Source organism: Hoplias malabaricus, chromosome 4, assembly GCF_029633855.1.
Source record: "Hoplias malabaricus isolate fHopMal1 chromosome 4, fHopMal1.hap1, whole genome shotgun sequence".
In the NCBI taxonomy this organism is placed as follows: domain Eukaryota; kingdom Metazoa; phylum Chordata; class Actinopteri; order Characiformes; family Erythrinidae; genus Hoplias; species Hoplias malabaricus.
This window is the reverse complement of record NC_089803.1, coordinates 68,549,261-68,574,216: the sequence shown is the minus strand read 5'-3', so window position 1 is coordinate 68,574,216 and position 24,956 is coordinate 68,549,261. Positions and strand designations below refer to the sequence as shown.

The following is a 24,956-nucleotide window of genomic DNA, read 5'->3' as shown; positions in this document are numbered from 1 at the left end:
CGTGCCGCCCTTCTCCCTAACATCTTTTATTCAGTTTTTTGGAAAAAATTTAATGCCAGCCACTTTTACGGCATCTTTACCCCAGTGGTTTTTCTACATGTGTTGTACACGGGCTCTAAATGTAGGGTGACCAGACGTCCTCTTTTACCCGGACATGTCCTCTGTTTTAGACTTAAAAAAATGTCCGGGCGGAATTTCCGTTTTTCTAGAGTTCACATAGAACTTCGAGAAGTTTCGTTCACAAACTAGTCCCGCCCTCCCCTACTCCGATTGGTTCGCTTGAGTGAGAAGGGGGAGTGGTGAAGTAGCCTAAAATCTTCTGATTGGACGGTCTGACTGTAGAGCTACCGTTATTGGTCGATACCCTTCTCTGTAAACATTTAATTGGTCAGTCTGCACGTCAGTAGTCCTTGTTTACGTCAGGCAAAGCTCATCACAGACACAGGTGTTAGTTTTTGTATACGATCCATAGAAAAGCATCCAAAATACACGAAATGCTGTGAAGTACCACACAAGCAAATGACATGTGTGGCCTAGCATTGGTCTGTGGTGCAGTAGAGCTACATAATACTTTTGGGAGGAGTTGGAGTGGTGTTTGTGATCCAGAACTAACCCTGCTGCAGGTGGTGTTGCTGACACACAGCTCCAAGGTCTCAGGGTCCTGGGTTCTATCCTTATCTCGGGTCATTGTCTGTGAGGAATTTTGCGTGTTTTCCTTGTTTATGCTTGGGTTTCCTCCCACGATCCAAAAACACATGTTGATAGGTGGATACGCTTAGTGACATTGGTCTCAGAAAGTGAGTGAATCTGTGAGAGATTGCCAACAGATATGAGTGTGTGAATGACTGAGTGAGTGTGTGAAACTGTCCGAGAGTGTGAGTGACTGGGTGAGGGCGTAAAAATTGTACACAGATGTGAGAGTGTGTGATTGTGAGAGATTGGGTGAGTGTGTCATGCCCTGGGATGGACTGTGCAGGTTGTGTTAGGCTTTCACGCCTTGTCAGGATGAAGTGGTTACTGGCGATGAATGAATGAATGAATGAATTAATTAATTAATGGGTATTAAAAATATTACACTCCATCCATCCATCTATTATCTGTAAGCGCTTATCCAGTTCAGGGTCACGGTGAGTCCGGAGCACACACCCTGCAGGGGGCTCCAGTCCTTCACAGGGCAAAATATCACACTATGATTCTTTATTATCTGTTCTACAGCTGGATAATCTTGGTGTGCTCTACAGAGGTGTAGTGGTGTACATACGGCAGGGCTTTATAATAATACATACAGTACCTAAGATATTCATCCAGCCACAGACAGAATGCACATAGAAACTTTAGTCGTACCACAAAGCAGATCTGTACCTCCGTCTTCCATTTTTCATCTCTACCCAATGGGAACACGGTAAACTGAGCACTGATGTATTTAATCTCAATAATAGCATTTTATTGCCCTCATTGCATTGTCCCTTAGGTCCTGATCAAATACACATCAGTAGATCCATCACTGTCACATTTGCCTCTGATAATATTCATAGTATTCTGTACTGAGACAAAGCAGACAAGGTTTCTTGGGAATGAAAACAAAACAAATGGTTGCTTCCTCCTTCTCGTGCTATCGTGGATGCATTGAGTGTTTTCTAAGTGAGATGGTTTGGCAATTCGTTTTGCAGGTTATTTCCCACTAACAAGGGCACTGTGTATCGATATGCCGTTAAATGTATAGTACCTTTTCGTATCTTGGCCAGCGTTCACCACGAATGCAGTGCCGAGCTCACGATAAAAGCGTGCATCTGTAATTGACTGAAAAAGTTACACGGCAGATTGAGAACTTTATTTGAAAGCATTTCTCTGCGTACAGGACTGTGATATTGATCTTTTCCTCCCTCTCTTTCTTCACCCCTCTCTCTCTCTCTTTCTCTCTCTCTCTCTCTCTCTCTCTCTCTCTCTCTCTCTTTGTCAGATAAAGGAGCACAAGAGTCACAACTGAATAAAGCGAAGCCGAGACCCATTGTAGGATATCAGGCCAGAAAAGAGGAGCTGCTGGAGGAGAGATAAGAGAGGGAGGAGAGGAGAGAGAGAGAGAGAGAGAGAGAGCATGGATCATTGCTATGTGTGGATCTTGCTCTTGTTCCTTCCTCTCTCCTGTCAGAGTGCATCTTCACAAGCTGAAGGTATGAGGCTAATTCTGCCATCCGTGCTCTGTGTTTACTGAATATACTGAAGGATTTATTTCAAAGACAAGGTCAGCTAAAGTCCACAGCCTTTAGCCAAATATATATCTGAGATCTAACAGAAAGAATCGGCTAGTGTTCTCCTCCAAGCGTGCTGAGCTTTCAAATGGCTTTGGCACCATCTCTTTACAACACCAGACCTTTAACAATCAGACAGCAGTGAAAGTCTTGATATAATGCGTTTTCCTAAATGTCATCCACATGTCTGTCTGTCTGTCCATGCACCTGATCTGTGTAGTTAGAGCTGCTATGAAAAGTTCTCTCTCTCTTTCACATGGGCATCTGTAAGCCTTTTCCAGCCGAATTTATACTCCACAGTAAATCATGTATTCTCCCACTGCCTAGTGTCAGTCTGACAAGGCAGAATGTGCAGGCCGGACGTTCACATTGTGTATTTAGTGCTTCATAAATACTAGGAAGTGCCTGTTTGTGCAAGGTCTGTGTGTGAATGCATGCGCACACTTGTTGGAAACATGTCATTCATATGTGTGAGAAGAAAGCTTCGTTGCTTTGATGAGGACAGATGGAAAGGAGCCATGACTCACTCTCATCAGGCCCTAAAGCAACTCCTTTTACACCTCTACTCCGAAAACTTCTGGAGGTTTGCAATGATTGACAGTAAAATGTGCATAAAAAAGAATGTACCCTTTGAGGTCCTGTTTTATAGAAGTCGAAGGAAGGAACGCTGACAGTTTAGTCCTGGACTGTCCTTAATCACTGAAAGTGACTGCACATGTCCTCTAACCTGTACCTCTTTTTTATTTTTTATATTATGACCTTTGTCTCAGTATATCTCAATATGTTTATTAAGCATCAGTTTATGAGCTGAACTGTTTTCATTCGTTCATTCATTCATTCATTATCTGTAAGTGTTTATCCAGTTCAGGGTCGCGGTGGGTCCAGAACTTACCTGGAATCATTGGGCGCAAGGCGGGAATACACCCGAAGAAAAAACATGCAGACACAGGGAGAACACACCACACTCCTCAGTTACTGAGTTGGTGTGTTCTCCCTGTGTCTGCGTGGGTTTCCTCCGGGTGATTGTCTGTGAGGAGTGTGGTGTGTTCTTCCTGTGTCTGTGTGGGTTTCCTCCGGGTGACTGTCTGTGAAGAGTGTGGTGTGTTCTTCCTGTGTCTGTGTGGGTTTCCTCCGGGTGACTGTCTGTGAGGAGTGTGGTGTGTTCTCCCTGTGTCTGTGTGGGTTTCCTCCGGGTGACTGTCTGTGAAGAGTGTGGTGTGTTCTTCCTGTGTCTGTGTGGGTTTCCTCTGGGTGATTGTCTGTGAGGAGTGTGGTGTGTTCTCCCTGTGTCTGTGTGGGTTTCCTCTGGGTGCTCCTGTTTTCTCCCACGGTCCAAAAACACACGTTGGTAGGTGGATTGGCGACTCAAAAGTGTCCGTAGGTATGAGTGTGTGAGTGAATGTGTGAGTGTGTGTGTGTTGCCCTGTGAAGGACTGGCGCTCCCTCCAAGGTGTATTCCCGCCTTGCACCCAATGATTCCAGGTAGACTCTGGACCCACCGTGACCCTGAACTGGATAAGGGTTACAGATAATGAATGAATGAATGAAAAAAATAAGTCCTGGGGATGGAATGGGGAGTATGAAATCGACACAACTTAAAAATCTATAATTATAATAGAATAAGGTCCAATTATGTTCCCTAATCAACAGTACAGTATATTTACACTTGAGTGTACCACCAGTGCAACAGCAAAAGATACCACTAAAGTTTTTCTGAGAGTGTAGAATGTGTCCCCTTTATAAACAGCACAGAAATATCATAAGCAGACCTCCTGGAAAATAATAATAAAACACAAAAAGGCCCCTTAAAACGACATGTAATGTAATAGTCCTGTATCGATAAAACATTTCCCTAGAACAGTAAATCCAAGCCAAGGACCAGTTCTTCTCTTCAATCATTTCCGTCTGTCCACACATCCCTCCCTCACCCCCTTCTTCTTATCCACCTCCATCAGCACAGTTGCTAGTGTCTGTCTGTGTTCCTGTGTGTGTCGACCCCTCATGCTCTCGAGCGCAGGCAGATTTTGGGGATTAGCACTGACACCTGCGCCTGTGAGGGGCGACAGCAGCATAATACTGCAGTGACGGGTGAAGACAGACTCTTCAAGACACATAACACAACAAACAGATCAACTGTCTCTTCAGCTCAGCATCAGAACCGCCACAGCCAAGATACTGAAATGTAACGTGTAGAAGCACATGAATTGCACTGTGACATGTGATATTCGGTACCACAAGCTGAGGAGAGCTTTATTGTTGGACGCAATTTGAGTTTTGAATTTCACAAGTAAAATGTCCTTCATCTTATATTTGGTACTAATCCCAAGGCTGGGATTACAGACAAAAGCAGACACAGAGCTGCTACAATTTGTAGCCCTCGCAATCTAGCAAAAAAGCATATTACAGAAATTCGTTTTTCAAGACGTGTGAACTGGGCAATTAGCTTTTTAGCAGTTTTTAAATCATTCAGAGAAGGTTTCCTTACCATTGGCTAGCTCTTCACTGTATTTGCGTGCTGGAAAAAGATCTGGTGATTGCATGCAGCCCTGGCTCAGTAAATGGGAAACAAACTAAATGTCTCAGTCCCTACGGCTCTGGAGGCATTTTGATGGTTGAGAGACATCCAAATATTAAAAAGCATGAACGAATAAGAGGATGTTGCTCTATTATGGCTCCATAGATGGGTAACACTGACTTGACAGTTTTTTGTAGACACAGGAAGAACACACCACACTCCTCACAGACAGTCACCCGGAGGAAACCCACACACACACAGGGAGAACACACCACACTCCTCACAGACAGTCACCCGGAGGAAACCCATGCAGACACAGGGAAAACACACCACACTCCTCACAGACAGTCACCCGGAGGAAACCCACGCAGACACAGGGAGAACACACCACACTCCTCACAGACAGTCACCCGGAGGAAACCCACGCAGACACAGAGAGAACACACCACACTCCTCACAGACAGTCACCCGGAGGAAACCCACGCAGACACAGAGAGAACACACCACACTCCTCACAGACAGTCACCCGGAGGAAACCCACGCAGACACAGGGAGAACACACCTTACTCCTCACAGACAGTCACCCGGAGGAAACCCACGCAGACACAGGGAGAACACACCTTACTCCTCACAGACAGTCACCCGGAGGAAACCCACACAGACACAGGGAGAACACACCACACTCCTCACAGACAGTCACCCGGAGGAAACTGGTGACAACAGAATATATTTGATCACTTATTTTTTGACATTTTAGGGTAAGCTGAGCTTCCCTTGCAGTCTTAGAGCAATCGCCTCTGATATGTACCCTTTAAGATACGTGTAAATGACCTGTGTTGTGATTGGCTGCATGCTCACAAACGGACTGCATGGACTGGGCAGGGAAAAGTAAATGTAGAAATGAGTTTTTTTTAAGTTTCAGGAACCAAATGTGTTTAGTGAAATCATTTCACCTGGGAATGCTTTAGAAAACCTTTTACGACATTTCTCAGGGTGTAGATTTTCGATCGTCACTCTGCATCACGTTGCTGTGCATATGCTTCTCACCTGTCCGCTCCGACAGTCAGAGACAGAGAACATCTGTGCGCTTGAGCTGTTTTTCCACTTTGTCTGTCCTTAACTCGGCCTCCGGCTGGACGTGTCTGGGTCAGCAATGTTGCCTGCAGCAAATGTGTTTTCAGTAGATCATCACATTGGATCGCTTTTGAACACATTCTTCAAATTAATGTCTGCTGAAGTTTCCTCTATCTGCAGAAGTGCTGCACGGCTCCAACAGCTCAAAGCACAGATATTACATCAGCAGAATTTACTGAGCCTCAGAAATAATGTCTTTGGCAATTGCTTACCTATTGTAAATGCCAAGGTTGAGAATAGATGGGCTGCGTCTCCTCAAGAAAAATAGACAATAGAGTGTTTAATGTACTGTACGGTTTCAAAAGCGACTGAAATGAGGATTTGTTCTGTGGGAGAGGAGGGGGTGTAGACGTACTGTAAATACACACTTCTCCTTCAGCCCTTTTAATGTGGGCGTGTATAAAAGCTTTTTTATAAAACTTTTCTAGTCTTTTCCTGTTTGAATTGTCATCGTCTTACTATTGTTGTCTGTGATCTGCTTGGCCGTGGAGCCTAATGATCTTTCTACCAGAAGAGGTCCCCGTAGGGATATGTATAATGTAACGTTTGTTGTCATTTGATAGTTTTGTCCTTTGGACCACTGGGTGCAGTGGACGAAGTGGTGAAAGTGGCTCTGTATTCAGTTACTTAACATTTCAACTGTGAAATGTTAAAACCATATGTGCATGAATGCTAGCATACACTGATTTTTCCGTACATCATTTCACGACTTTTTGGTCTGCCGTACACAGGACACACGTACTAGCTCAGCACATTTAACCATGCACTGAGAATGGTCCAAGATGGGTGACAAGGTGATCATAGCAACAGATGGGTTACACTCCGCCGTTCCAGAATTCATTTTTATTCATTCATTATTTGTAAGCGCTTATCCAACTCAGGGTTGCAGTGGGTCCTGAGCCTACCTGGAATCATTGGGTGCAAGGCGGGAATACACCCTGGAGGGGGCGCCAGTCCTTCACATGGCAACACACACATTCACTTCCACACTCACACCTACGGACACTTTTGAGTCGCCAATCCACCTACCAATGTGTGTTTTTGGAGTGTGGGAGGAAACCGGAGCACCTGGAGGAAACCCACGCTGGCACAGGGAGAACACACCACACTCCTCACAGACAGTCACCTGGAGGAAACCCATGCACACACGGGGAGAACACACCACACTCCTCATAGACAGTCACCCGGAGGAAACCCACGCAGACACAGGGAGAACATACCACACTCCTCACAGATAGTCACCTAGAGGAAACCCACGCAGACACAGAGAGAACACACCACACTCCTCACAGACAGTCACCCGGAGGAAACCCACGCAGACACAGGGAGAACATACCACACTCCTCACAGACAGTCACCCGGAGGAAACCCACGCAGACACAGGGAGAACACACCACACTCCTCACAGACAGTCACCCGGAGGAAACCCACGCAGACACAGGGAGAACACACCACACTCCTCACAGACAGTCACCCGGAGGAAACCCACGCAGACACAGGGAGAACACACCACACTCCTCACAGATAGTCACCCAGAGGAAACCCATGCAGACACAGAGAGAACACACCACACTCCTCACAGATAGTCACCCAGAGGACACCCACGCAGACACAGAGAGAACACACCACACTCCTCACAGACAGCCACCCGGAGGAAACCCACGCAGACACAGGGAGAACACACCACACTCCTCACAGACAGTCACCTGGAGGAAACCCACGCAGACACAGAGAGAACACACCACACTCCTCACAGACAGCCACCCGGAGGAAACCCACGCAGACACAGGGAGAACACACCACACTCCTCACAGACAGTCACCCAGAGGACACCCACGCAGACACAGAGAGAACACACCACACTCCTCACAGACAGCCACCCGGAGGAAACCCACGCAGACACAGGGAGAACACACCACACTCCTCACAGACAGTCACCTGGAGGAAACCCACGCAGACACAGAGAGAACACACCACACTCCTCACAGACAGTCACTCAGAGGAAACCCACGCAGACACAGCGAGAACACACCAACTATCCAGAGACTCCACCACGACCCTGAACTGGATAAGCGCTTACAGACGATGAATGAATGATTGAATATATTCTATTTAAATTACTGATGGAAACCTCTAAAACAGGCATAAACTGTCTTTTATTGCTGCTGTGTAAAGGGTTTAACCCTTGCCTTAAAGATCACATTAACTGCTACATAAACAGTAGATGTTCCTGGTAAAATATCTAATGAGTGCAGGTGCAAGGCAGGTTTCTGTATAATGCATAACCTTCAGCTGTTCCCTAAAGGCATTATGTAATACGGTAGCAGTGCTAATGGCTTGCTTGTTGTTATGGATGCATAGTTGGAGAGGTAGATATAGGGGTGGAGGTTTGGACAGAGGGATGGCATGGATGGAATTGCTTAACAATCACAAATGGTTGCAGTTATATCCGCATTATATCCCCAGAAGAGGCACTCATACTGCTCCTACTTACACAAACAAACAGACGGCATCAGCTCTTTCGCATGTCACATTATGTAAAGAATATGTAAACTCTTAGAAGAGCTGGGGCATTGGAGTCAGTTTCTTCGTCAATTGCTGCTCTGTTTCACATTATTATCATTAGAGCGAGGTCTTTGAAGATTTCTGCAGCTTCAACAAGACTCAGAAATAACTGTGACTCTTGTATTTGTGAACTGTGCAGACATTTTCTAGAATGACATACACTTTATGGAGATTTACCACTGACTTTCCTTTACATACTAATATCTTAACCCTAAACCCAGCCTGAACCCAACCATAACGTATATATTAACCTTATAATATAAGGTTTTACATTGTGGGGACCAGCTGAGGACCACAGCGATCATTTAAAAGCCTCTCTGCTCTGATTTAATAAGTACATTGCAAGAGTACTCTACATTTATTAACATATCCCTCATTCTTTTATTGCACATGCTTAGTACAGCAGTTTTTATTTGTACTTAATATACTCTCAATGGCGGCACAGTGGCGCAGCAGGTTAGTGTCGCAGTCACACAGCTCCAGGGACCTGGAGGTTGTGGGTTCGATTCCCGCTCCGGGTGACTGTCTGTGAGGAGTGTGGTGTGTTCTCTCTGTGTCTGCGTGGGTTTCCTCCGGGTGACTGCCTGTGAGGAGTGTGGTGTGTTCTCTCTGTGTCTGCGTGGGTTTCCTCTGGGTGAATGTCTGTGAGGAGTGTGGTGTGTTCTCTCTGTGTCTGCGTGGGTTTCCTCTGGGTGACTGTCTGTGAGGAGTGTGGTGTGTTCTCTCTGTGTTTGCGTGGGTTTCCTCTGGGTGACTGTCTGTGAGGAGTGTGGTGTGTTCTCCCTGTGTCTGCGTGGGTTTCCTCCGGGTGCTCCGGTTTCCTCCCACAGTCCAAAAACACACGTTGGTAGGTGGATTGGCGACTCAAAAGTGTCCGTAAATGTGAGTGTGTGTTGCCCTGTGAAGGACTGGCGCCCCCTCCAGGGTATATTCCCACCTTGCGCCCAATGATTCCAGGTAAGTTCTGGACCCACCACGACCCTGAACTGGATAAGGCTTACAGATAACGAATGAGTGAATGAATGAATATACTCTCATTTCTTACCTGTGTCACTGATGTTTACTGTCAATATAACAATAAAACTCTTAAACGCTGTATCTTAGAATCTATGAAAGGGCCTTCCTGTGTCCCATCAGTGTTATCATCTGCCTGACACCAGTGTAAGAACAGCCCCAAGCCTTGAGTCAGTTCCTACTGGGCTCTACAGCAGGCTTGATGCCGTCTGTCTGGAACCGTTTTTAAGTTTCTATCATAGAATCTGTCATCAGTCTGACACTGTTTTTATCAAACTGATGTAAAATAATGAGAAGCAATTTAACAACGTGCAGAAATTGAAATATAACTTATATGACATTTATTTATTTATTGGAATTGTAGGTTTAGAAACTTTTGATCATTGGCTGCTTTGTCCCTGACTGGAATTGATGAGACTAGTTTGAATGACTTCCCATTCCCATCGGCATGGAAACCTCATGCCGTATTTAATGTTACGCTACATCAAACATCGTGTCAGTGTGGGAGGACGCTCCAGCTGCCTTCATAAAAACCGGCCTAAATGGCCAGTGCTGGATGTGCAGAAGAAAGCAGGGGGTCTTGTTCACAGAGCCAGGGCTGAATAATGTGCCTGCACTTCTCTTATGCTACGGTAATCAAAAGCAGATCACAAAGCAGAACATAGATGTGTTTGAAGGCATGTGCAGCACGAGCAAAGAGAGCGGAGAGAAAAGTTACAAAACGAGGCTGTGAAAGGAATTGCTGGGAACATCTGTTATATGCATTTTCCACATGTTGACTTCTGACTCAAAGCATTTTCCTTGTATTATACGTGGAGATTTGTGACATGTACACTCATACAAACACACGCGCAGTGAGTAGAAAAGGGTTAGGGTTGTACTCGTGTCATGACAGGTTATTAAAAATGTTCTGCAACACGACTCACAGGTGTTTATATCAGGATCAGAGGGCTCAGGTTTTTCTTGAGACCATACTGCCATCTAGTGGTGACTTGGAAGAACGCCACTGATTTTATTATGTAAGACGCTCAGCAGCTAATCCATGCTTTTATCTAATCACAACTAGACTGATGTAGGGCATTATTCACAGGGTTCTCTAAAATCGCTGTATACTGACCTCAGCTTCATTAAAATAAACAGAAAGCAAATTACACCTTGGTAAAATGTATTTTTCAGCATCAGGACGTTACACAGAATGGGACTGTGTTTTAATATAAATATGAGAGTGTTTTACCTATTAAATAAATTCATTCATATTCATATCCCTGTGTCTGCGTGGGTTTCCTCCAGGTGAGACACAGGAAGAACACACCGCACTCCTCACAGACATTCACCCGGAGGAAACCCACGCAGACACAGGGAGAACACACCACACTCCTCACAGACATTCACCCGGAGGAAACCCACACAGACACAGGGAGAACACACCACACTCCTCACAGACAGTCACCTGGAGGAAACCCACGCAGACACAGGGAGAACACACCACACTCCTCACAGACATTCACCCGGAGGAAACCCACACAGACACAGGGAGAACACACCACACTCCTCACAGACAGTCACCTGGAGGAAACCCACGCAGACACAGAGAGAACACACCACACTCCTCACAGACATTCACCCGGAGGAAACCCACACAGACACAGGGAGAACACACCACACTCCTCACAGACAGTCACCTGGAGGAAACCCACGCAGACACAGGGAGAACACACCACACTCCTCACAGACAGTCACCCTGAGGAAACCCACACAGACACAGGGAGAACACACCACACTCCTTACAGACAGTCACCCGGAGGAAACCCACACGGACACAGGGAGAACACACCACACTCCTCACAGACAGTCACCCGGAGGAAACCCACACAGACACAGGGAGAACACACCACACTCCTCACAGACAGTCACCCGGAGGAAACCCACATGGACACAGGGAGAACACACCACACTCCTCACAGACAATCACCCGGAGGAAACCCACGCGGACACAGGGAGAACACACCACACTCCTCACAGACAGTCACCTGGAGGAAACCCACACAGACACAGGGAGAACACACCACACTCCTCACAGACAGTCACCCGGAGGAAACCCACACGGACACAGAGAGAACACACCACACTCCTCACAGACAGTCACCCGGAGGAAACCCACACGGACACAGAGAGAACACACCACACTCCTCACAGACAGTCACCCGGAGGAAACCCACACGGACACAGAGAGAACACACCAGACTCCTCACAGACAGTCACCCGGAGGAAACCCACACGGACACAGGGAGAACACACCACACTCCTAGAATCACAACTAGACTGATGTAGGGCATTATTCGCAGGGTTCTCTAAAATCACTGTACACTGACCTCAGCTTCATTAAAACAAACAGAAACCAAATTACACCTTGGTAAAGTGTATTTTTCAGCATCAGGACGTTACACAGAATAGGAATGTGTTTTAATATAAATATGAGAGTGTTTTGACTATTAAACAAATTCATCCATATTCATATTCTTTAACCACTTCATTCTTATCAGGGTCATGGTGTGTCCAGAGCCTACCTAGGTGTGTTAGTGTTTATTCCCTACTTTCGAATCACATGGAAGGCCTATACAGGATGTTTTCTGATGTGTATCTTCTGAGCCCCCAGAGATCAGACTTGAGGGGGCTTGAGGAAATAACTTAGACGTTGAGAGAGTGAGTCTGGAGCCAAGCTCAAAGCCACCAAGCCTCTCTCCCCTCCATCACAACAAAGACTGTGTGTCTGCATTATGGACTAATTCCATTGTGTGTGTCAGTGAATGTTTTGCTGATGTACGGTTGTGTTTCTCCACTTGCAGAGTGCCGCACCGCCATGCCTGCAGACATCGTGTTCTTGGTAGACGAGTCCTGGTCCATGGGTCCTTCCAGCTTCCGGCAAATTAAAGAATTCATCGCTGAAATTATTCGAGCCTTCCAGAACGGTGCGATTGGACCCGAGGGAGTCCGCTTCGGAGTTACCGTCTATGGAGACGTCCCCAGGTGGAGTGGATTACGAGTGTAATGGTGGCTCACACAGTGGCTAAGGGTACTAATTAGAAAACCCAGGGGATTGCTGGGTTGATGTCCGTCGAGCACTGCTGCTGTCCCCTGGAGCATGACACTTTAACCTCAGGGTGTTCTGTGGGATTTCTTGCTTAGATTATGTTCTCAATCCAGATTTAGTGGTTCACTGTATGAATAAAAAGAGTAGTGTGTGTAAATTTGATGTCCCCCAGTCTACTGATAATGTGAAAGTACTCATATGTACATCAACATCTGTAAGGTGCTTATGTGTACCTTCAATACCCCTTGTAGCACACTATATAAAAGCCCCAGGGAAAATGTGTGTTTTTATAGAAATATGATATTTATTTCATATATTTAGTTTTTTTTTAAAGCAGTTAAACTGATACAGTCATGTCCCTTTAAGGTAATAAAAACTTAAGGCCTTTAAAAAACCTAACATTGTGTGTGTGTGTGTGTGTGTGCTGAGAAGGTTATAGATCCACAGGATTAGCAGGAAAAATGGAGTAGGGGAAGTGAGGGAACTGTGTTTTTTCATCCCTTAACATCCACATAACGCCCAACTGTTCCCTGGGTGCTATGGCTGGCTAGGGTGTGTGTATGCTTGCTGCCCCTAATTGCAATTGCACACGTGGGTTTACTAACATTCATTCATTATCTGTAACCCTTATCCAGTTCCGAGTCGCGGTGGGTCCAGAGCCTACCTGGAATCATTGGGAATACACGGGAATTGGCGGGAATACACCCTGGAGGGGGCACCAGTCCTTCACAGGGCAACACAGACACACACACACATTCACTCACACACTCACACCTACGGACACTTTTGAGTCGCCAATCCACCTACCAACATGTATTTTTGGACTGTGGGAGGAAACCGGAGCACCCGGAGGAAACCCACGCAGACACAGGGAGAACACACCACACTCCTCACAGACAGTCACCCGGAGGAAACCCACGCAGACACAGGGAGAACACACCACACTCCTCACAGAGAGTCACCCAGAGGAAACCCACGCAGACACAGGGAGAACACACCACACTCCTCACAGACAATCACCCAGAGGATACCTACGCAGACACAGGGAGAACACACCACACTCCTCACAGACAGTCACCCAGAGGAAACCCACACAGACACAGAGAGAACACATCACACTCCTCACAGACAGTCACCCGGAGGAAACCCACGCGGACACCACACTCCTCAGACAGTCACCCGGAGGAAACCCACGCAGACACACGGAGAACACACCACACTCCTCACAGACAGTCACCCGGAGGAAACACTCGCAGACACAGGGAGAACACACCACACTCCTCACAGACAGTCACCCGGAGGAAACCCACACAGACACGGGGAGAACACACCACACTCCTCACAGACAGTCACCCGGAGGAAACCCACGCAGACACAGAGAGAACACACCACACTCCTCACAGACAGTCACCCGGAGGAAACCCACGCAGACACAGGGAGAACACACCACACTCCTCACAGACAGTCACCCGGAGGAAACCCACGCAGACACAGAGAGAACACACCACACTCCTCACAGACAGTCACCCGGAGGAAACCCACACAGACACAGAGAGAACACACCACACTCCTCACAGACAGTCACCTGGAGCGGGAATCAAACCCACAACCTCCAGGTCCCTGGAGCTGTGTGACTGCGACACCTACCTGCTGCACCACCGTGCTCACTATCACTGAGGGTTAAACTCAGAAACTCATTTTCCTCAAAGGGACTAATAAATTAAACCTTCTTCTTCTTCTGCATGTTGGGATTTGTAAATTGTTTTTATGACACAGTTAATGCCTCTAAATCTTGGTGGAGGTCTTCGCACTAGTGTATATTGCAGTGAGAGGAGCAAACACTGCTTAGGTCTTCAATTATGTTCTAGTTTATCAGGCAGCTGTCATAATCCTCACTGGCTTTAACACGAAAGAGCAAGGATTTCCACATTTGGTTCCAGCAGTTACAAAAGAAAATATTCAGAGCTTTAAACATGTTTTTGTGCTTGGGTTTTGCTGTTGCTGAGTTTAACCCAGGAGCGTTCAGAGGGGAGCTCGGCCACAGGCTTGTTCCAGGTTGTTTGAATAAATTCAGTCTCAGAAACCCAGGTTGTTTTTCAGAAATAATTTACTGTGACTCTAACGAGGATCCAGAATTCTTATGATGTTTCCTGGGCAGCTGGAGTGGAAGTAGATGTTCTGTCAGGTATAACATTAAAGGCTAATCTCATACACTAAATGCTGGTGGACACCTGCTTGTCCAGTGCTAGATGTTGAAAGAGTGCTGTGAGACTTTATGTTGTTGGTTATTGGTTCTGGGTCTTAAGCATTTGTCCAACGTAAGCCCAAAGTACTGAGTTCCATCACTAAAGAGAATGTAGTTCAAGTGATGCTTGGCTTTGGGTTGGTGACCCTAGTCTCAAGTGTGGCTGCTCCAGAACTTCTCATTTCTAAGACAGAACCAAACAAATTTAAGTTAAGACTCATTGGTTCTGAGCTCTAGAGACCCACTTTTTTATTTGTTTTATTGTATTTTATTTTATTTACTGGTGATCAATAAATTATTTAGAATAAACTGTACTGGCCACAATAATTACTAGATTCAGCAGGTAGTGTCGCAGTCACACAGCTCCAGGGACCTGGAGGTTGTGGGTTCACTTCCCGCTCCGGGTGACTGTCTGTGAGGAGTTGGTGTGTTCTCCATGTGTCTGTGTGGGTTTCCTCCGGGTGACTGTCTGTGAGGAGTGTGGTGTGTTCTCTCTGTGTCTGCGTGGGTTTCCTCCGGGTGACTGTCTGTGAGGAGTGTGGTGTGTTCTCTCTGTGTCTGCGTGGGTTTCCTCCGGGTGACTGTCTGTGAGGAGTGTGGTGTGTTCTCTCTGTGTCTGCGTGGGTTTCCTCCGGGTGACTGTCTGTGAGGAGTGTGGTGTGTTCTCTCTATGTCCGCGTGGGTTTCCTCCGGGTGACTGTCTGTGAGGAGTGTGGTGTGTTCTCCCTGTGTCTGCGTGGGTTTCCTCCAGGTGACTGTCTGTGAGGAGTTTGGTGTGTTCTCCCTGTGTCTGCGTGGGTTTCCTCCGGGTGACTGTCTGTGAGGAGTGTGGTGTGTTCTCCCTGTGTCCGCGTGGGTTTGTAGGTGTTGGTAGGTGGATTGGCGACTCAAATGTGTCTGTAGGTGTGAGTGTGTGAGTGTGTGTGTGTCGCCCTGTGAAGAACTGGCGCCCCCTCCAGGGTGTATTCCCACCTTGCGCCCAATGATTCCAGGTAGGCTCTGGACCCACTGCGGCCCTGAACTGGATAAGGGTTACAGATAATGAATGAATGAATGAATGAATGAACACGGTTTATCAAAAAGACTGATCCTAGTATTAATGAGGTATAATAAACTTAAACAAAAAAAAATACACAATATAACCAGGATAAATACAGTCGAGTGTGTGTGTGTGTGTGTATTTGACCGGTCTTTTCTCTGTTCTCAGGATGCGGATTGCCCTGACCGACTACTCCACCCTGCAGGAGGTGTTAAATGCAGTGGAAGAGCTGCCATACGAGGGCGGAGGTAGCCGCACTGGCCTGGCCCTAGAGTTCCTTGCAGAGTCTGTCTTCAGCTCGTCTATTGTCCGGGACAACACTTCTAAGGTGCGTGAATTAATAAAAAGTGTCAGTGATGTTCGTGATCAGATACTGTGCTGTCTTTTGACAATAATTTTACTGTAAACGTACAGCATTCAAATCTAAGTAAACACCATCTTTGCTCTTCTGTCAGGGACCAAGGCTCAGTTCCATTCTCATATTTCTATATTTTCTCAAGCATTTAGAGATTAACATAAATTTTCTTCCAATCAGCTATTGTCTATTGATTATAAGTCATTTTGCAACTTTAGAAATTGCAGGGAAATTGTGAGATTTACTTCCTGTAAAATATTAGAAATGGACCTCAGTGCCTAGAGTTCACAGCAAAAGACTTTAACATGCTGTAAATTAAAGGGGACATATTCTCCCCGTTTTTCACAAGTGAACACCATTTGTTAACTGTTAATGAAACTTATCTGATACTCTTTGGTCAAAATACCACAAGGATCAAACCGCACAGCATCATTCTTTCCCTGTCTGATCAGCCCTGTTCACAATAGCCCATTTTGGCACCTGTACCTTTAAATGATAACGAGCCACTCACTGTTCACCCCGACCCAAGCACACGGCAGTGAGGAGCAGAAGCTCTGACTTTTAGCCATTTTCGCTTAGTTTTCTTTCTTCTCCGTTCTCGTTTTCTCTGTTTTTAAACAGTGCTCTTATTTCTCTGTACTCATTGTGTCTGTTTTACTATGTTTATTCTCGTCTTTGTGCTCTAATATAATAACGCAGATCCAGCGCTGATTGGACAGACTCAGACAATGGGGACAGGAACAATTTAAATCAGAAGGGATAATTTAATCCCATTAGGCAACTCACAAAAAAAAAAAATTTGACAATGTTTCAGAATTTGATATTGTTTCATAATATGTCCCCGGGGCGGCACGGTGGTGCAGCAGGTAGTGTCGCAGTCACACAGCTCCAGGGTCCTGGAGGTTGTGGGTTCGTTTCCCGCTCCGGGTGACTGTCTGTGAGGAGTGTGGTGTGTTCTCCCTGTGTCTGCGTGGGTTTCCTCCGGGTGACTGTCTGTGAGGAGTTGGTGTGTTCTCTCTGTGTCCGCGTGGGTTTCCTCTGGGTGCTCCGGTTTCCTCCCACAGTCCAAAAACACACGTTGGTAGGTGGATTGGTGACTCAAAAGTGACCGTAGGTGTGAGTGTGTGAGTGAATGTGTGTTTCTGTGTTGCCCTGTGAAGAACTGGCGCCCCCTCCAGGGTGTGTTCCCACCTTGCGCTCAATGATTCCAGGTAGGCTCTGGACCCACTGCGACCCTGAACTGGATAAGGGTTACAGATAATGAATGAATAAATGAATATGTCCCCTTTAATGAACTAGTGTGTTATTGTATAAAATATAATTAAACAGCAGTGTTTCACTCTCTTTTAGTTAGACACCCTTTAGAGTGTGATGTTGGGTTATGCGGCGATTTAGCATCACATAGAATATTAAAGGACAGCCTTACTATAACCTGCCCTCGTCCTAACCCTCAAACAAAAGGAGCGCAGTGCTCCTCTTACATAATTGCTCTTTTCTGTGCATGCTATTATAATATCAGGGATCGCTCATAAGCCACAGTCAGCACATCTGGCCCTATTCTGATGCACTAACCCACCGTTGCTTTAATGTCAGAGCGCCACTGCGTCTAAACGAGCAGTTCATTAAGATTTCCGATTGCATACAGCTGCAGGTCCTGCAGAGAGAAGCACCTGATGTGCAAATGAGAGCAGGCGACGTAGAGGTTTGCGGTAATGAACTGCAGAGATATCGGCTGATATTTAAAATCCGATCACACTCGCTCACACGAATGCACAGGCACCCACCTCAGTGCAGAATGCTGCTTGGTTTCAGGTGAACCTCTAACGAACTGCTTGGATTTATATAATGACGACTAATGATTCCCGGCCTGGCACATTTGAAGGTGTTATAGAGGCTAAAGTGTGTATTAAATCAGTTGCTGGAACCTGTCTAATGCATCCAAGGGGGCTGATAATAGTTTGTGATTTTTGCTCCCCCTCTTCAAGCATTGGAAACTCATAACTCTACAAATATATTTTGGAGATACTCCGTATAATTACTGAACTCAGCTACTTTAAGGTGTGCTCATCTTAAACAGACGTCCAATGGTGTGTAAACTGCTCGCATGACCTCCACAGAAAATGAAATGGGATGCGTGGGTGCAGCTGTACTAGAGGGGTATGGGGGGGGGGGGGGGGGCTAGAGGGGTATAAAGCCCACACCACACTGAACCTGTGGAGCAGTGAAGCTCCATTTTCTAGTGTATGGTGGGGTGTAACATGTGCTTGGTTTTGTGCTGTATTCTGTTGTTTTGGTTCCTGGTTGTCAACCCACAGTCCAAAAACACACGTTGGTAGGTGGATTGGCGACTCAAAAGTGTCCGTAGGTGTGAGTGTGTGTGTGTTGCCCTGTGAAGGACTGGCGCCCCCTCCAGGGTGTATTCCCGCCTTGCGCCCAATGATTCCTGGTAGGCTCTGGACCCACCGCGACCCTGAACTAGATAAGGGTTACAGATAATGAATGAATGAATGAATGAATGGTTCCTGGTTGTTTCCTGGTCATGTGATTACCCTTCCCTCGTGTTTCTAGTGTCACATGTTCTAATTAGTTCTCAGATGTTTCTTGTCTGTGGTGTCCTTTTATAGTCTGCGTATGTGTTTCTTAGTTGTGGGGTCACTGTGTCTAGGTGTTTAGCCTCTGTGTCTAGTCCCCTGGTTGTCAGTAAAATCTCCTGCACTTGCCTCCTTCCCTGTTCCTCATTCCTTGACCACCCCAACACCCACATCGTGACATGGGGTAAATCCAGAACTAATCATCCAAAAGCAGTACCTCACTTTGGTGATGTTCTTGTGGGTGAATGCAGTCAAATCTTAGTCTAAAGCCAGAAGAGTAGAGAAATGTTGGATGAGTAGATGTCCATAAAGTGTACAAGCTATTTCTGATGGGGTCACAGTAATTTCAAATGGGTTTTACATAAACAAATGATATTTCTGAGTCTTTGTTCCTACATGTCTGAGAGTGAGAACATATATCACACATTCAGAACGAGAATTTATCAGTTGTCATGGACACAAACAGGGGCAATGACACCCATGACCCATCTCCTCACTCATTCTAGAGCATCTCAGACTTATTCTAATTAAAATGTGCACATCAGCTCCGTTTAATTAAGCAATAGAGGGATTTAAACATCAGTCTTGCAAGAAATCACATATCTAAACAATATTTAAGTATCTCTAACAGTGTTGTAATTCATTGTGTGCAAAACTGCATGTAGAACACAACACATTTCCATTTCGCGACGGATATTTCCCTCAGTGTAAAAGTTAGCTTCGCGGTTAGCTTCCTTTTCTCTGAGGGGAAAATCTACCGCCATTTTTATCCTTACATGTTGAGTACGGATACCAACACAGGTCAAAAACGTAATCTCATTGTGAACCTCTCAAAACCACTGAATGTGGTAGTAACTGTCTTGTTTGACTGTCACAAGCAGGGGAGGTGGCCGAAGTTAGGGGGCGCTAGTAATCTTAGCAGTATTGGCACCTACTTAAACAGAAGCGTTTTTATCTAAAAACATATTCTCTTTCAAAGTCAAGCAAGTCTTGTACATGAATCTACACATATTTGACTCCTGAAAAATATTGATTTGAGTGGGTAAAGTACTTCCTATTTATTTACAGTTAGCTAAGATGTCCAATATTGTAATTAAAGTGGCCAGAACTTGGATTAAAGGCACATACACACACTCTCGCCCAATCTGGAAAACAGTATACATTTTATTAAAATCTTCAATGTGGCGTGGAGGCTGGAGATCATAGCACGCTGAGCAAATAAACACAAATACTTCTTATTAAAACAAATGACCAGGGGGAAAAAAAGCGGGAAAATACAACCTCGCCTTACTCAAATCTCGACAAAATAAGCTACTAACCTCAACTACGAGGTAAAACACTGGATTCTCAGTGAAAACGCTAACTAAGCTATATTATATTCAAACTGAGCAGAGTATTTTTAACTTAAAACATGTGTTTAATCATTATTTCTAAATAAACACGGAGCTGAAAACACAGACTGCTGCTTAAGGACGGTAGCTCAGAAGGACCAAACTTTGCGAATCTGCAGTTCACCACTCGCCACTAGGGGCCGCCCAAACTCCTTTACAGAGTGATTAAGTGCTTAATTTCATGGAATTCACATACAACAAAGATGTATTTTCTTACTCTGTTACACACAAATCTTGAGTCTATTATTGCAATTATGCCACAGTTCCTAATATCCATTTATTATTAAGTTTTAAACACAAATTTGTTTGTTTATCAACCGTCCACAAGGTAAAATAGTTCCATTCAGTGTCACATTCCTTTCTTCCCTTTTCGACAGTCTCTGGATCTTTAACTGCAACTGTTCAGGATTTTGAACCTTGGTTCTCTCCAGGGATTCGGCCCACATTTGCACCAGTTTTGATGGGAACCAAGGCTGATGACATGTCCGATCTCTGATCTACAATGAGAGGGCACTGAAGAAAGAGTTTGGAAATCACTGCTATGTTTCTTTCCAAATTTTTCAGCCCCATTGTGGTATTCCTCTCTGGTTTCAGATTGCAGTTCTGATTACTAATGGCAGATCCGATGATCTAATCGATGGACCAGTTAAAGCCGTGGCTGACAGTGGAATCTCTCTCTATGCAGTCGGTACGTAGCATTCACTTCTCTGAGCTCCCGTCCCTTCTGCCTGTCTCAGTCTGTCAATATACATCAGTTGAATTAGGAGATGTGAGCATGTGTGTCGGTGTGTGTGAGCGAGTGTGTGTTGAGCCTTGCTGCTTTGACTCTCTCACACTTCACCTCATCCCCATGCCCAGAGTGCAGAAATAATTACAGCTCATTAGCGAGTGGCCGATTAATTGCAGCGATTTCTCATCAGGCTTGTCTCATCTCCCCTCTCATGTTCTGAATCTCAGATTCTCTAATCAGTTTGCCCCCAAGAGGCCTGCATAAATCCGCCCAGCTCCGCACATCTGGGACATTTGTGCACAGCAGGCCAGAGCCCCATACTACAGTCCAGAAGGCCACGCTATTCATTTTCACTGTCTTTGACTGTGAGACTATCTTCCATCACTGATCTGGAGCCTGACACAGACCCTGAGCAAGTTTTCATCAACAGATTATATTTAGACGTCTACTGATCTTTTATTTTAAATCATTTTATTATAATGCCAGTACATAATTACACAATTAATTACAGCTTTAGTTGAACAACGACAAACACGACGTGGCAGATGTCATAAACATGACAGATTTGAGTCGTTATGGTCACAGTCACATCAAAATTGATTGTCATAGTGTATGGCGTAATGTTTGATGTTTGATGTCATAGCTGCTTGGTTAGCATGCTAATTTTAGCTAAGTGCACATTATTTGACATCAGTGACAATCTGATTATATGAAAATTAACAGTAATGGTAACAACGCTGTTTTACTACACAGCGCCATCTGCTGTGCCATGACCTTGTGCATGGTTATGTCAGTGTTATGTAGCATGGTTTAATTGGTGGTACTATTTATTACGTCGCTTATATTTACAGGACAAACCTATAAAACCAAGACAGTAATCAATTCTACTTTGCTTCTTTAAATAAACTAACAACATGAAATAATTCATTCATTCATTCATTATCTGTAGCCCTTATCCAGTTCAGGGTCGCGATGGGTCCAGAGCCTACCTGGAATCATTGGGCGCAAGGCAGGAATACACCCTGGAGGGGGCGCCAGTCCTTCACAGGGCAACACACACACTCACACATTCACACCTACAGACACTTTTGAGTCGCCAATCCACCTACCAACGTGTGTTTTTGGACTGTGGGAGGAAACTGGAGCACCCGGAGGTAACCCACGCAGACACAGGGAGAACACACCACACTCCTCACAGACAGTCACCCGGAGGAAACCCACGCAGACACAGGGAGAACACACCACACTCCTCACAGACAGTCACCCGGAGGAAACCCAAGCAGACACAGGGAGAACACACCACACTCCTCACAGACAGTCACCCGGAGGAAACCCACGCAGACACAGGGAGAACACACCACACTCCTCACAGACAGTCACCCGGAGGAAACCCACGCAGACACAGGGAGAACACACCACACTCCTCACAGACAGTCACCCGGAGGAAACCCACGCAGACACAGGGAGAACACACCACACTCCTCACAGACAGTCACCCGGAGGAAACCCACGCAGACACAGAGAGAACACACCACACTCCTCACAGACAGTCACCTGGAGGAAACCCACGCAGACACAGAGAGAACACACCACACTCCTCACAGACAGTCACCCGGGGGAAACCCATGCAGACACAGAGAGAACACACCACACTCCTCACAGACAGTCACCTGGAGGAAACCCACGCAGACACAGAGAGAACACACCACACTCCTCACAGACAGTCACCCGGAGGAAACCCACGCAGACACAGGGAGAACACACCACACTCCTCACAGACAGTCACCCGGAGGAAACCCACGCAGACACAGGGAGAACACACCACACTCCTCACAGACAGTCACCCGGAGGAAACCCACGCAGACACAGGGAGAACACACCACACTCCTCACAGACAGTCACCCGGAGGAAACCCACGCAGACACAGGGAGAACACACCACACTCCTCACAGACAGTCACCCGGAGGAAACCCACGCAGACACAGGGAGAACACACCACACTCCTCACAGACAGTCACCCGGAGGAAACCCACGCAGACACAGGGAGAACACACCACACTCCTCACAGACAGTCACCCGGAGCAGGACTCGAACCCACAACCACCAGGACCCTGGAGCTGTGTGCCTGCGACACTACCTGCTGCATTACAACAGTCTCCTCTTATCTACAAACTGCTCCACTGATCATACAAGAGCATATTGTAGTTCTACAATTACAGACTGTAGTAGATCTGCTGTGTAATCAGACACAGTAGTGATTTTGGAGATTTTAAACACTGCGTCCCCTCACCGTCCACTCTGTTAGACACCTACCTCTTTGATCCACCTTGTAGATGTAAAGTCAGAGACAGTAGCTCATCTGCTGCTTCTCAGTGTGTGTCGGTCGTCCTCTAGTCCTTCATCAGTGACACAGGACGCTGGATATTTTTTTAGCAGGTGGACTATTCTCTATCCAGCATTACACTGCTGTGTCTGACCTCAACACACATTAACACACCACCAGCATGTCATATTTCACTGCACTGATAAGAATGATCCCCCTGTTCCTGTGGTGGACCTGACCATTAAAGACCAGGGTGAAAGGGGGCTAACAAAATATGCAGAACAACAAATGGAGTGCTGTCTGTTATTGTGCAGCTACAAAGTGCTCCTGAGTGTTCAGCGGAGCTCAGCGAATGGAAAATGGATGTAGAAACAAGGACATTTTCAATGTTATGGCTGATCGATGTGGTGGGTACAGACAGGTTATCTGTATGTGAAGGATTATTATCCAGTCCTACATATGTTTGTCTTTTTTGATGTATGCATTCAGCTGTTAGGGGAAACTGAATGCACCACTCTGATGATTGATGCTGGGGTCAGAATAGATGTGGAGCAGTAGGAAGTCACTTCTGTATGTGTGTGTGTGTGTGTGTTCCTTCTTCAGGTGTAAGGAATGCTGATCCAGAGGAGCTGAGGAGGATAGTGAGTGAGCCTCCCGAGGAGCACCTGATGCTGAGCCCCGATTCCTCTTTCTTAGAGCACCTGCTGCCCAAACTCTCCCGCAGAGTGTGTTTCACTGCTTCAGAACCTCCTCGTCCTGTTAAGGAAAGCCCACCCGGTGAGATACTCATCATACTTACTCAGGGCATCTCTTTGCTAGTGGATATGTCGAGTGGATATTAGGTGTTTGGATCATACTTGATTAGATGAAAGAAGGGAGGAGATCTTTCTAGCAGATTTTAAAGCTCACAGACTTCTTCTCCTCCTTCTTCTTCTTCTTCTTCTTCTTCTTCACAACTTTAACAACTGCAACAACATTTCATTAGGTGTATACCAGTGGCGGATGCTGGTCTTTCAAGGAGAGGAAGCTCAATTTCGGGCTACATCATAAAATGTGTCGGTTTATTTATACGTAAATTCTACCCTCCGTTCCTTTTCAAGTAATTGATCTGTGACGCTGTCGTACCAACAAGGCGTCTTTTCCAGGGACTTGACTAGTGTCCTCTCAATGGCCAGCAGAGCTAGGCTGCTTAAAAGGCCTTGGCCCATGTGAAGTGTGTCCGCCTGTGAGTGCTCTGTGACGATGGAGGGGCTCAGCAGCACCCGCTGGACAGAAACTGCGATAGAAGTCAGAAAGAGTGATAGAAGTCAGTCTCCAAACACAAGCAGCTACAAAAAAAAACCCAGAAATAGAAGCTCGATTTGTCGCTAGTCGTTTTTAACAAAGAAAATGCTGCTAAGAGGATTAAGAAAGTCTCCGGTTCAACTCAGAACAGAATGAAAATGTAATGCTTCCATGGATCTTTACACCAAAGGATCGCTGATTCGCTCATTTCACTGTCAATCAAAAAGGGATTCAGCCTCAGACAGATCATCCAATCATCATGCAGAAGCTGAGCGTCCGGGCCAGCCGAGGCCAGCCCACTGCCCCATAGACCCCCAGAGACGCTGAGCGTCCGATGGGCGGGACAAAGCCCAGCATTTATCCAATGACTCGTCTCGTTTCGCTGCACTTCGCTGCTTCGCTATTGAACTCTGTGGACGCTCAGCGTCCT

General features: G+C 46.1%; 1 protein-coding gene across 4 annotated transcripts in view; it reads left to right on the top strand.

Annotated features, from left to right (window-relative positions):
* Nucleotides 1-24,956, top strand: part of col7a1l (collagen type VII alpha 1-like) — a 116,327-nt gene that overhangs the window by 5,861 nt on the left and 85,510 nt on the right. For all 4 annotated transcript variants that reach the window (XR_010802150.1, XM_066667536.1, XM_066667537.1 and 1 more), the window contains exons 2-6: nt 1,961-2,171; nt 12,324-12,504; nt 16,021-16,180; nt 20,784-20,877; nt 23,846-24,019. Coding sequence is in view for 3 of the 4 variants with exons in the window: in XM_066667536.1 (XP_066523633.1) it covers nt 2,096-2,171; nt 12,324-12,504; nt 16,021-16,180; nt 20,784-20,877; nt 23,846-24,019 (685 nt within the window). In the remaining variant the exon portion in view is untranslated. The remainder of the gene's footprint in view (nt 1-1,960; nt 2,172-12,323; nt 12,505-16,020; nt 16,181-20,783; nt 20,878-23,845; nt 24,020-24,956) is intronic.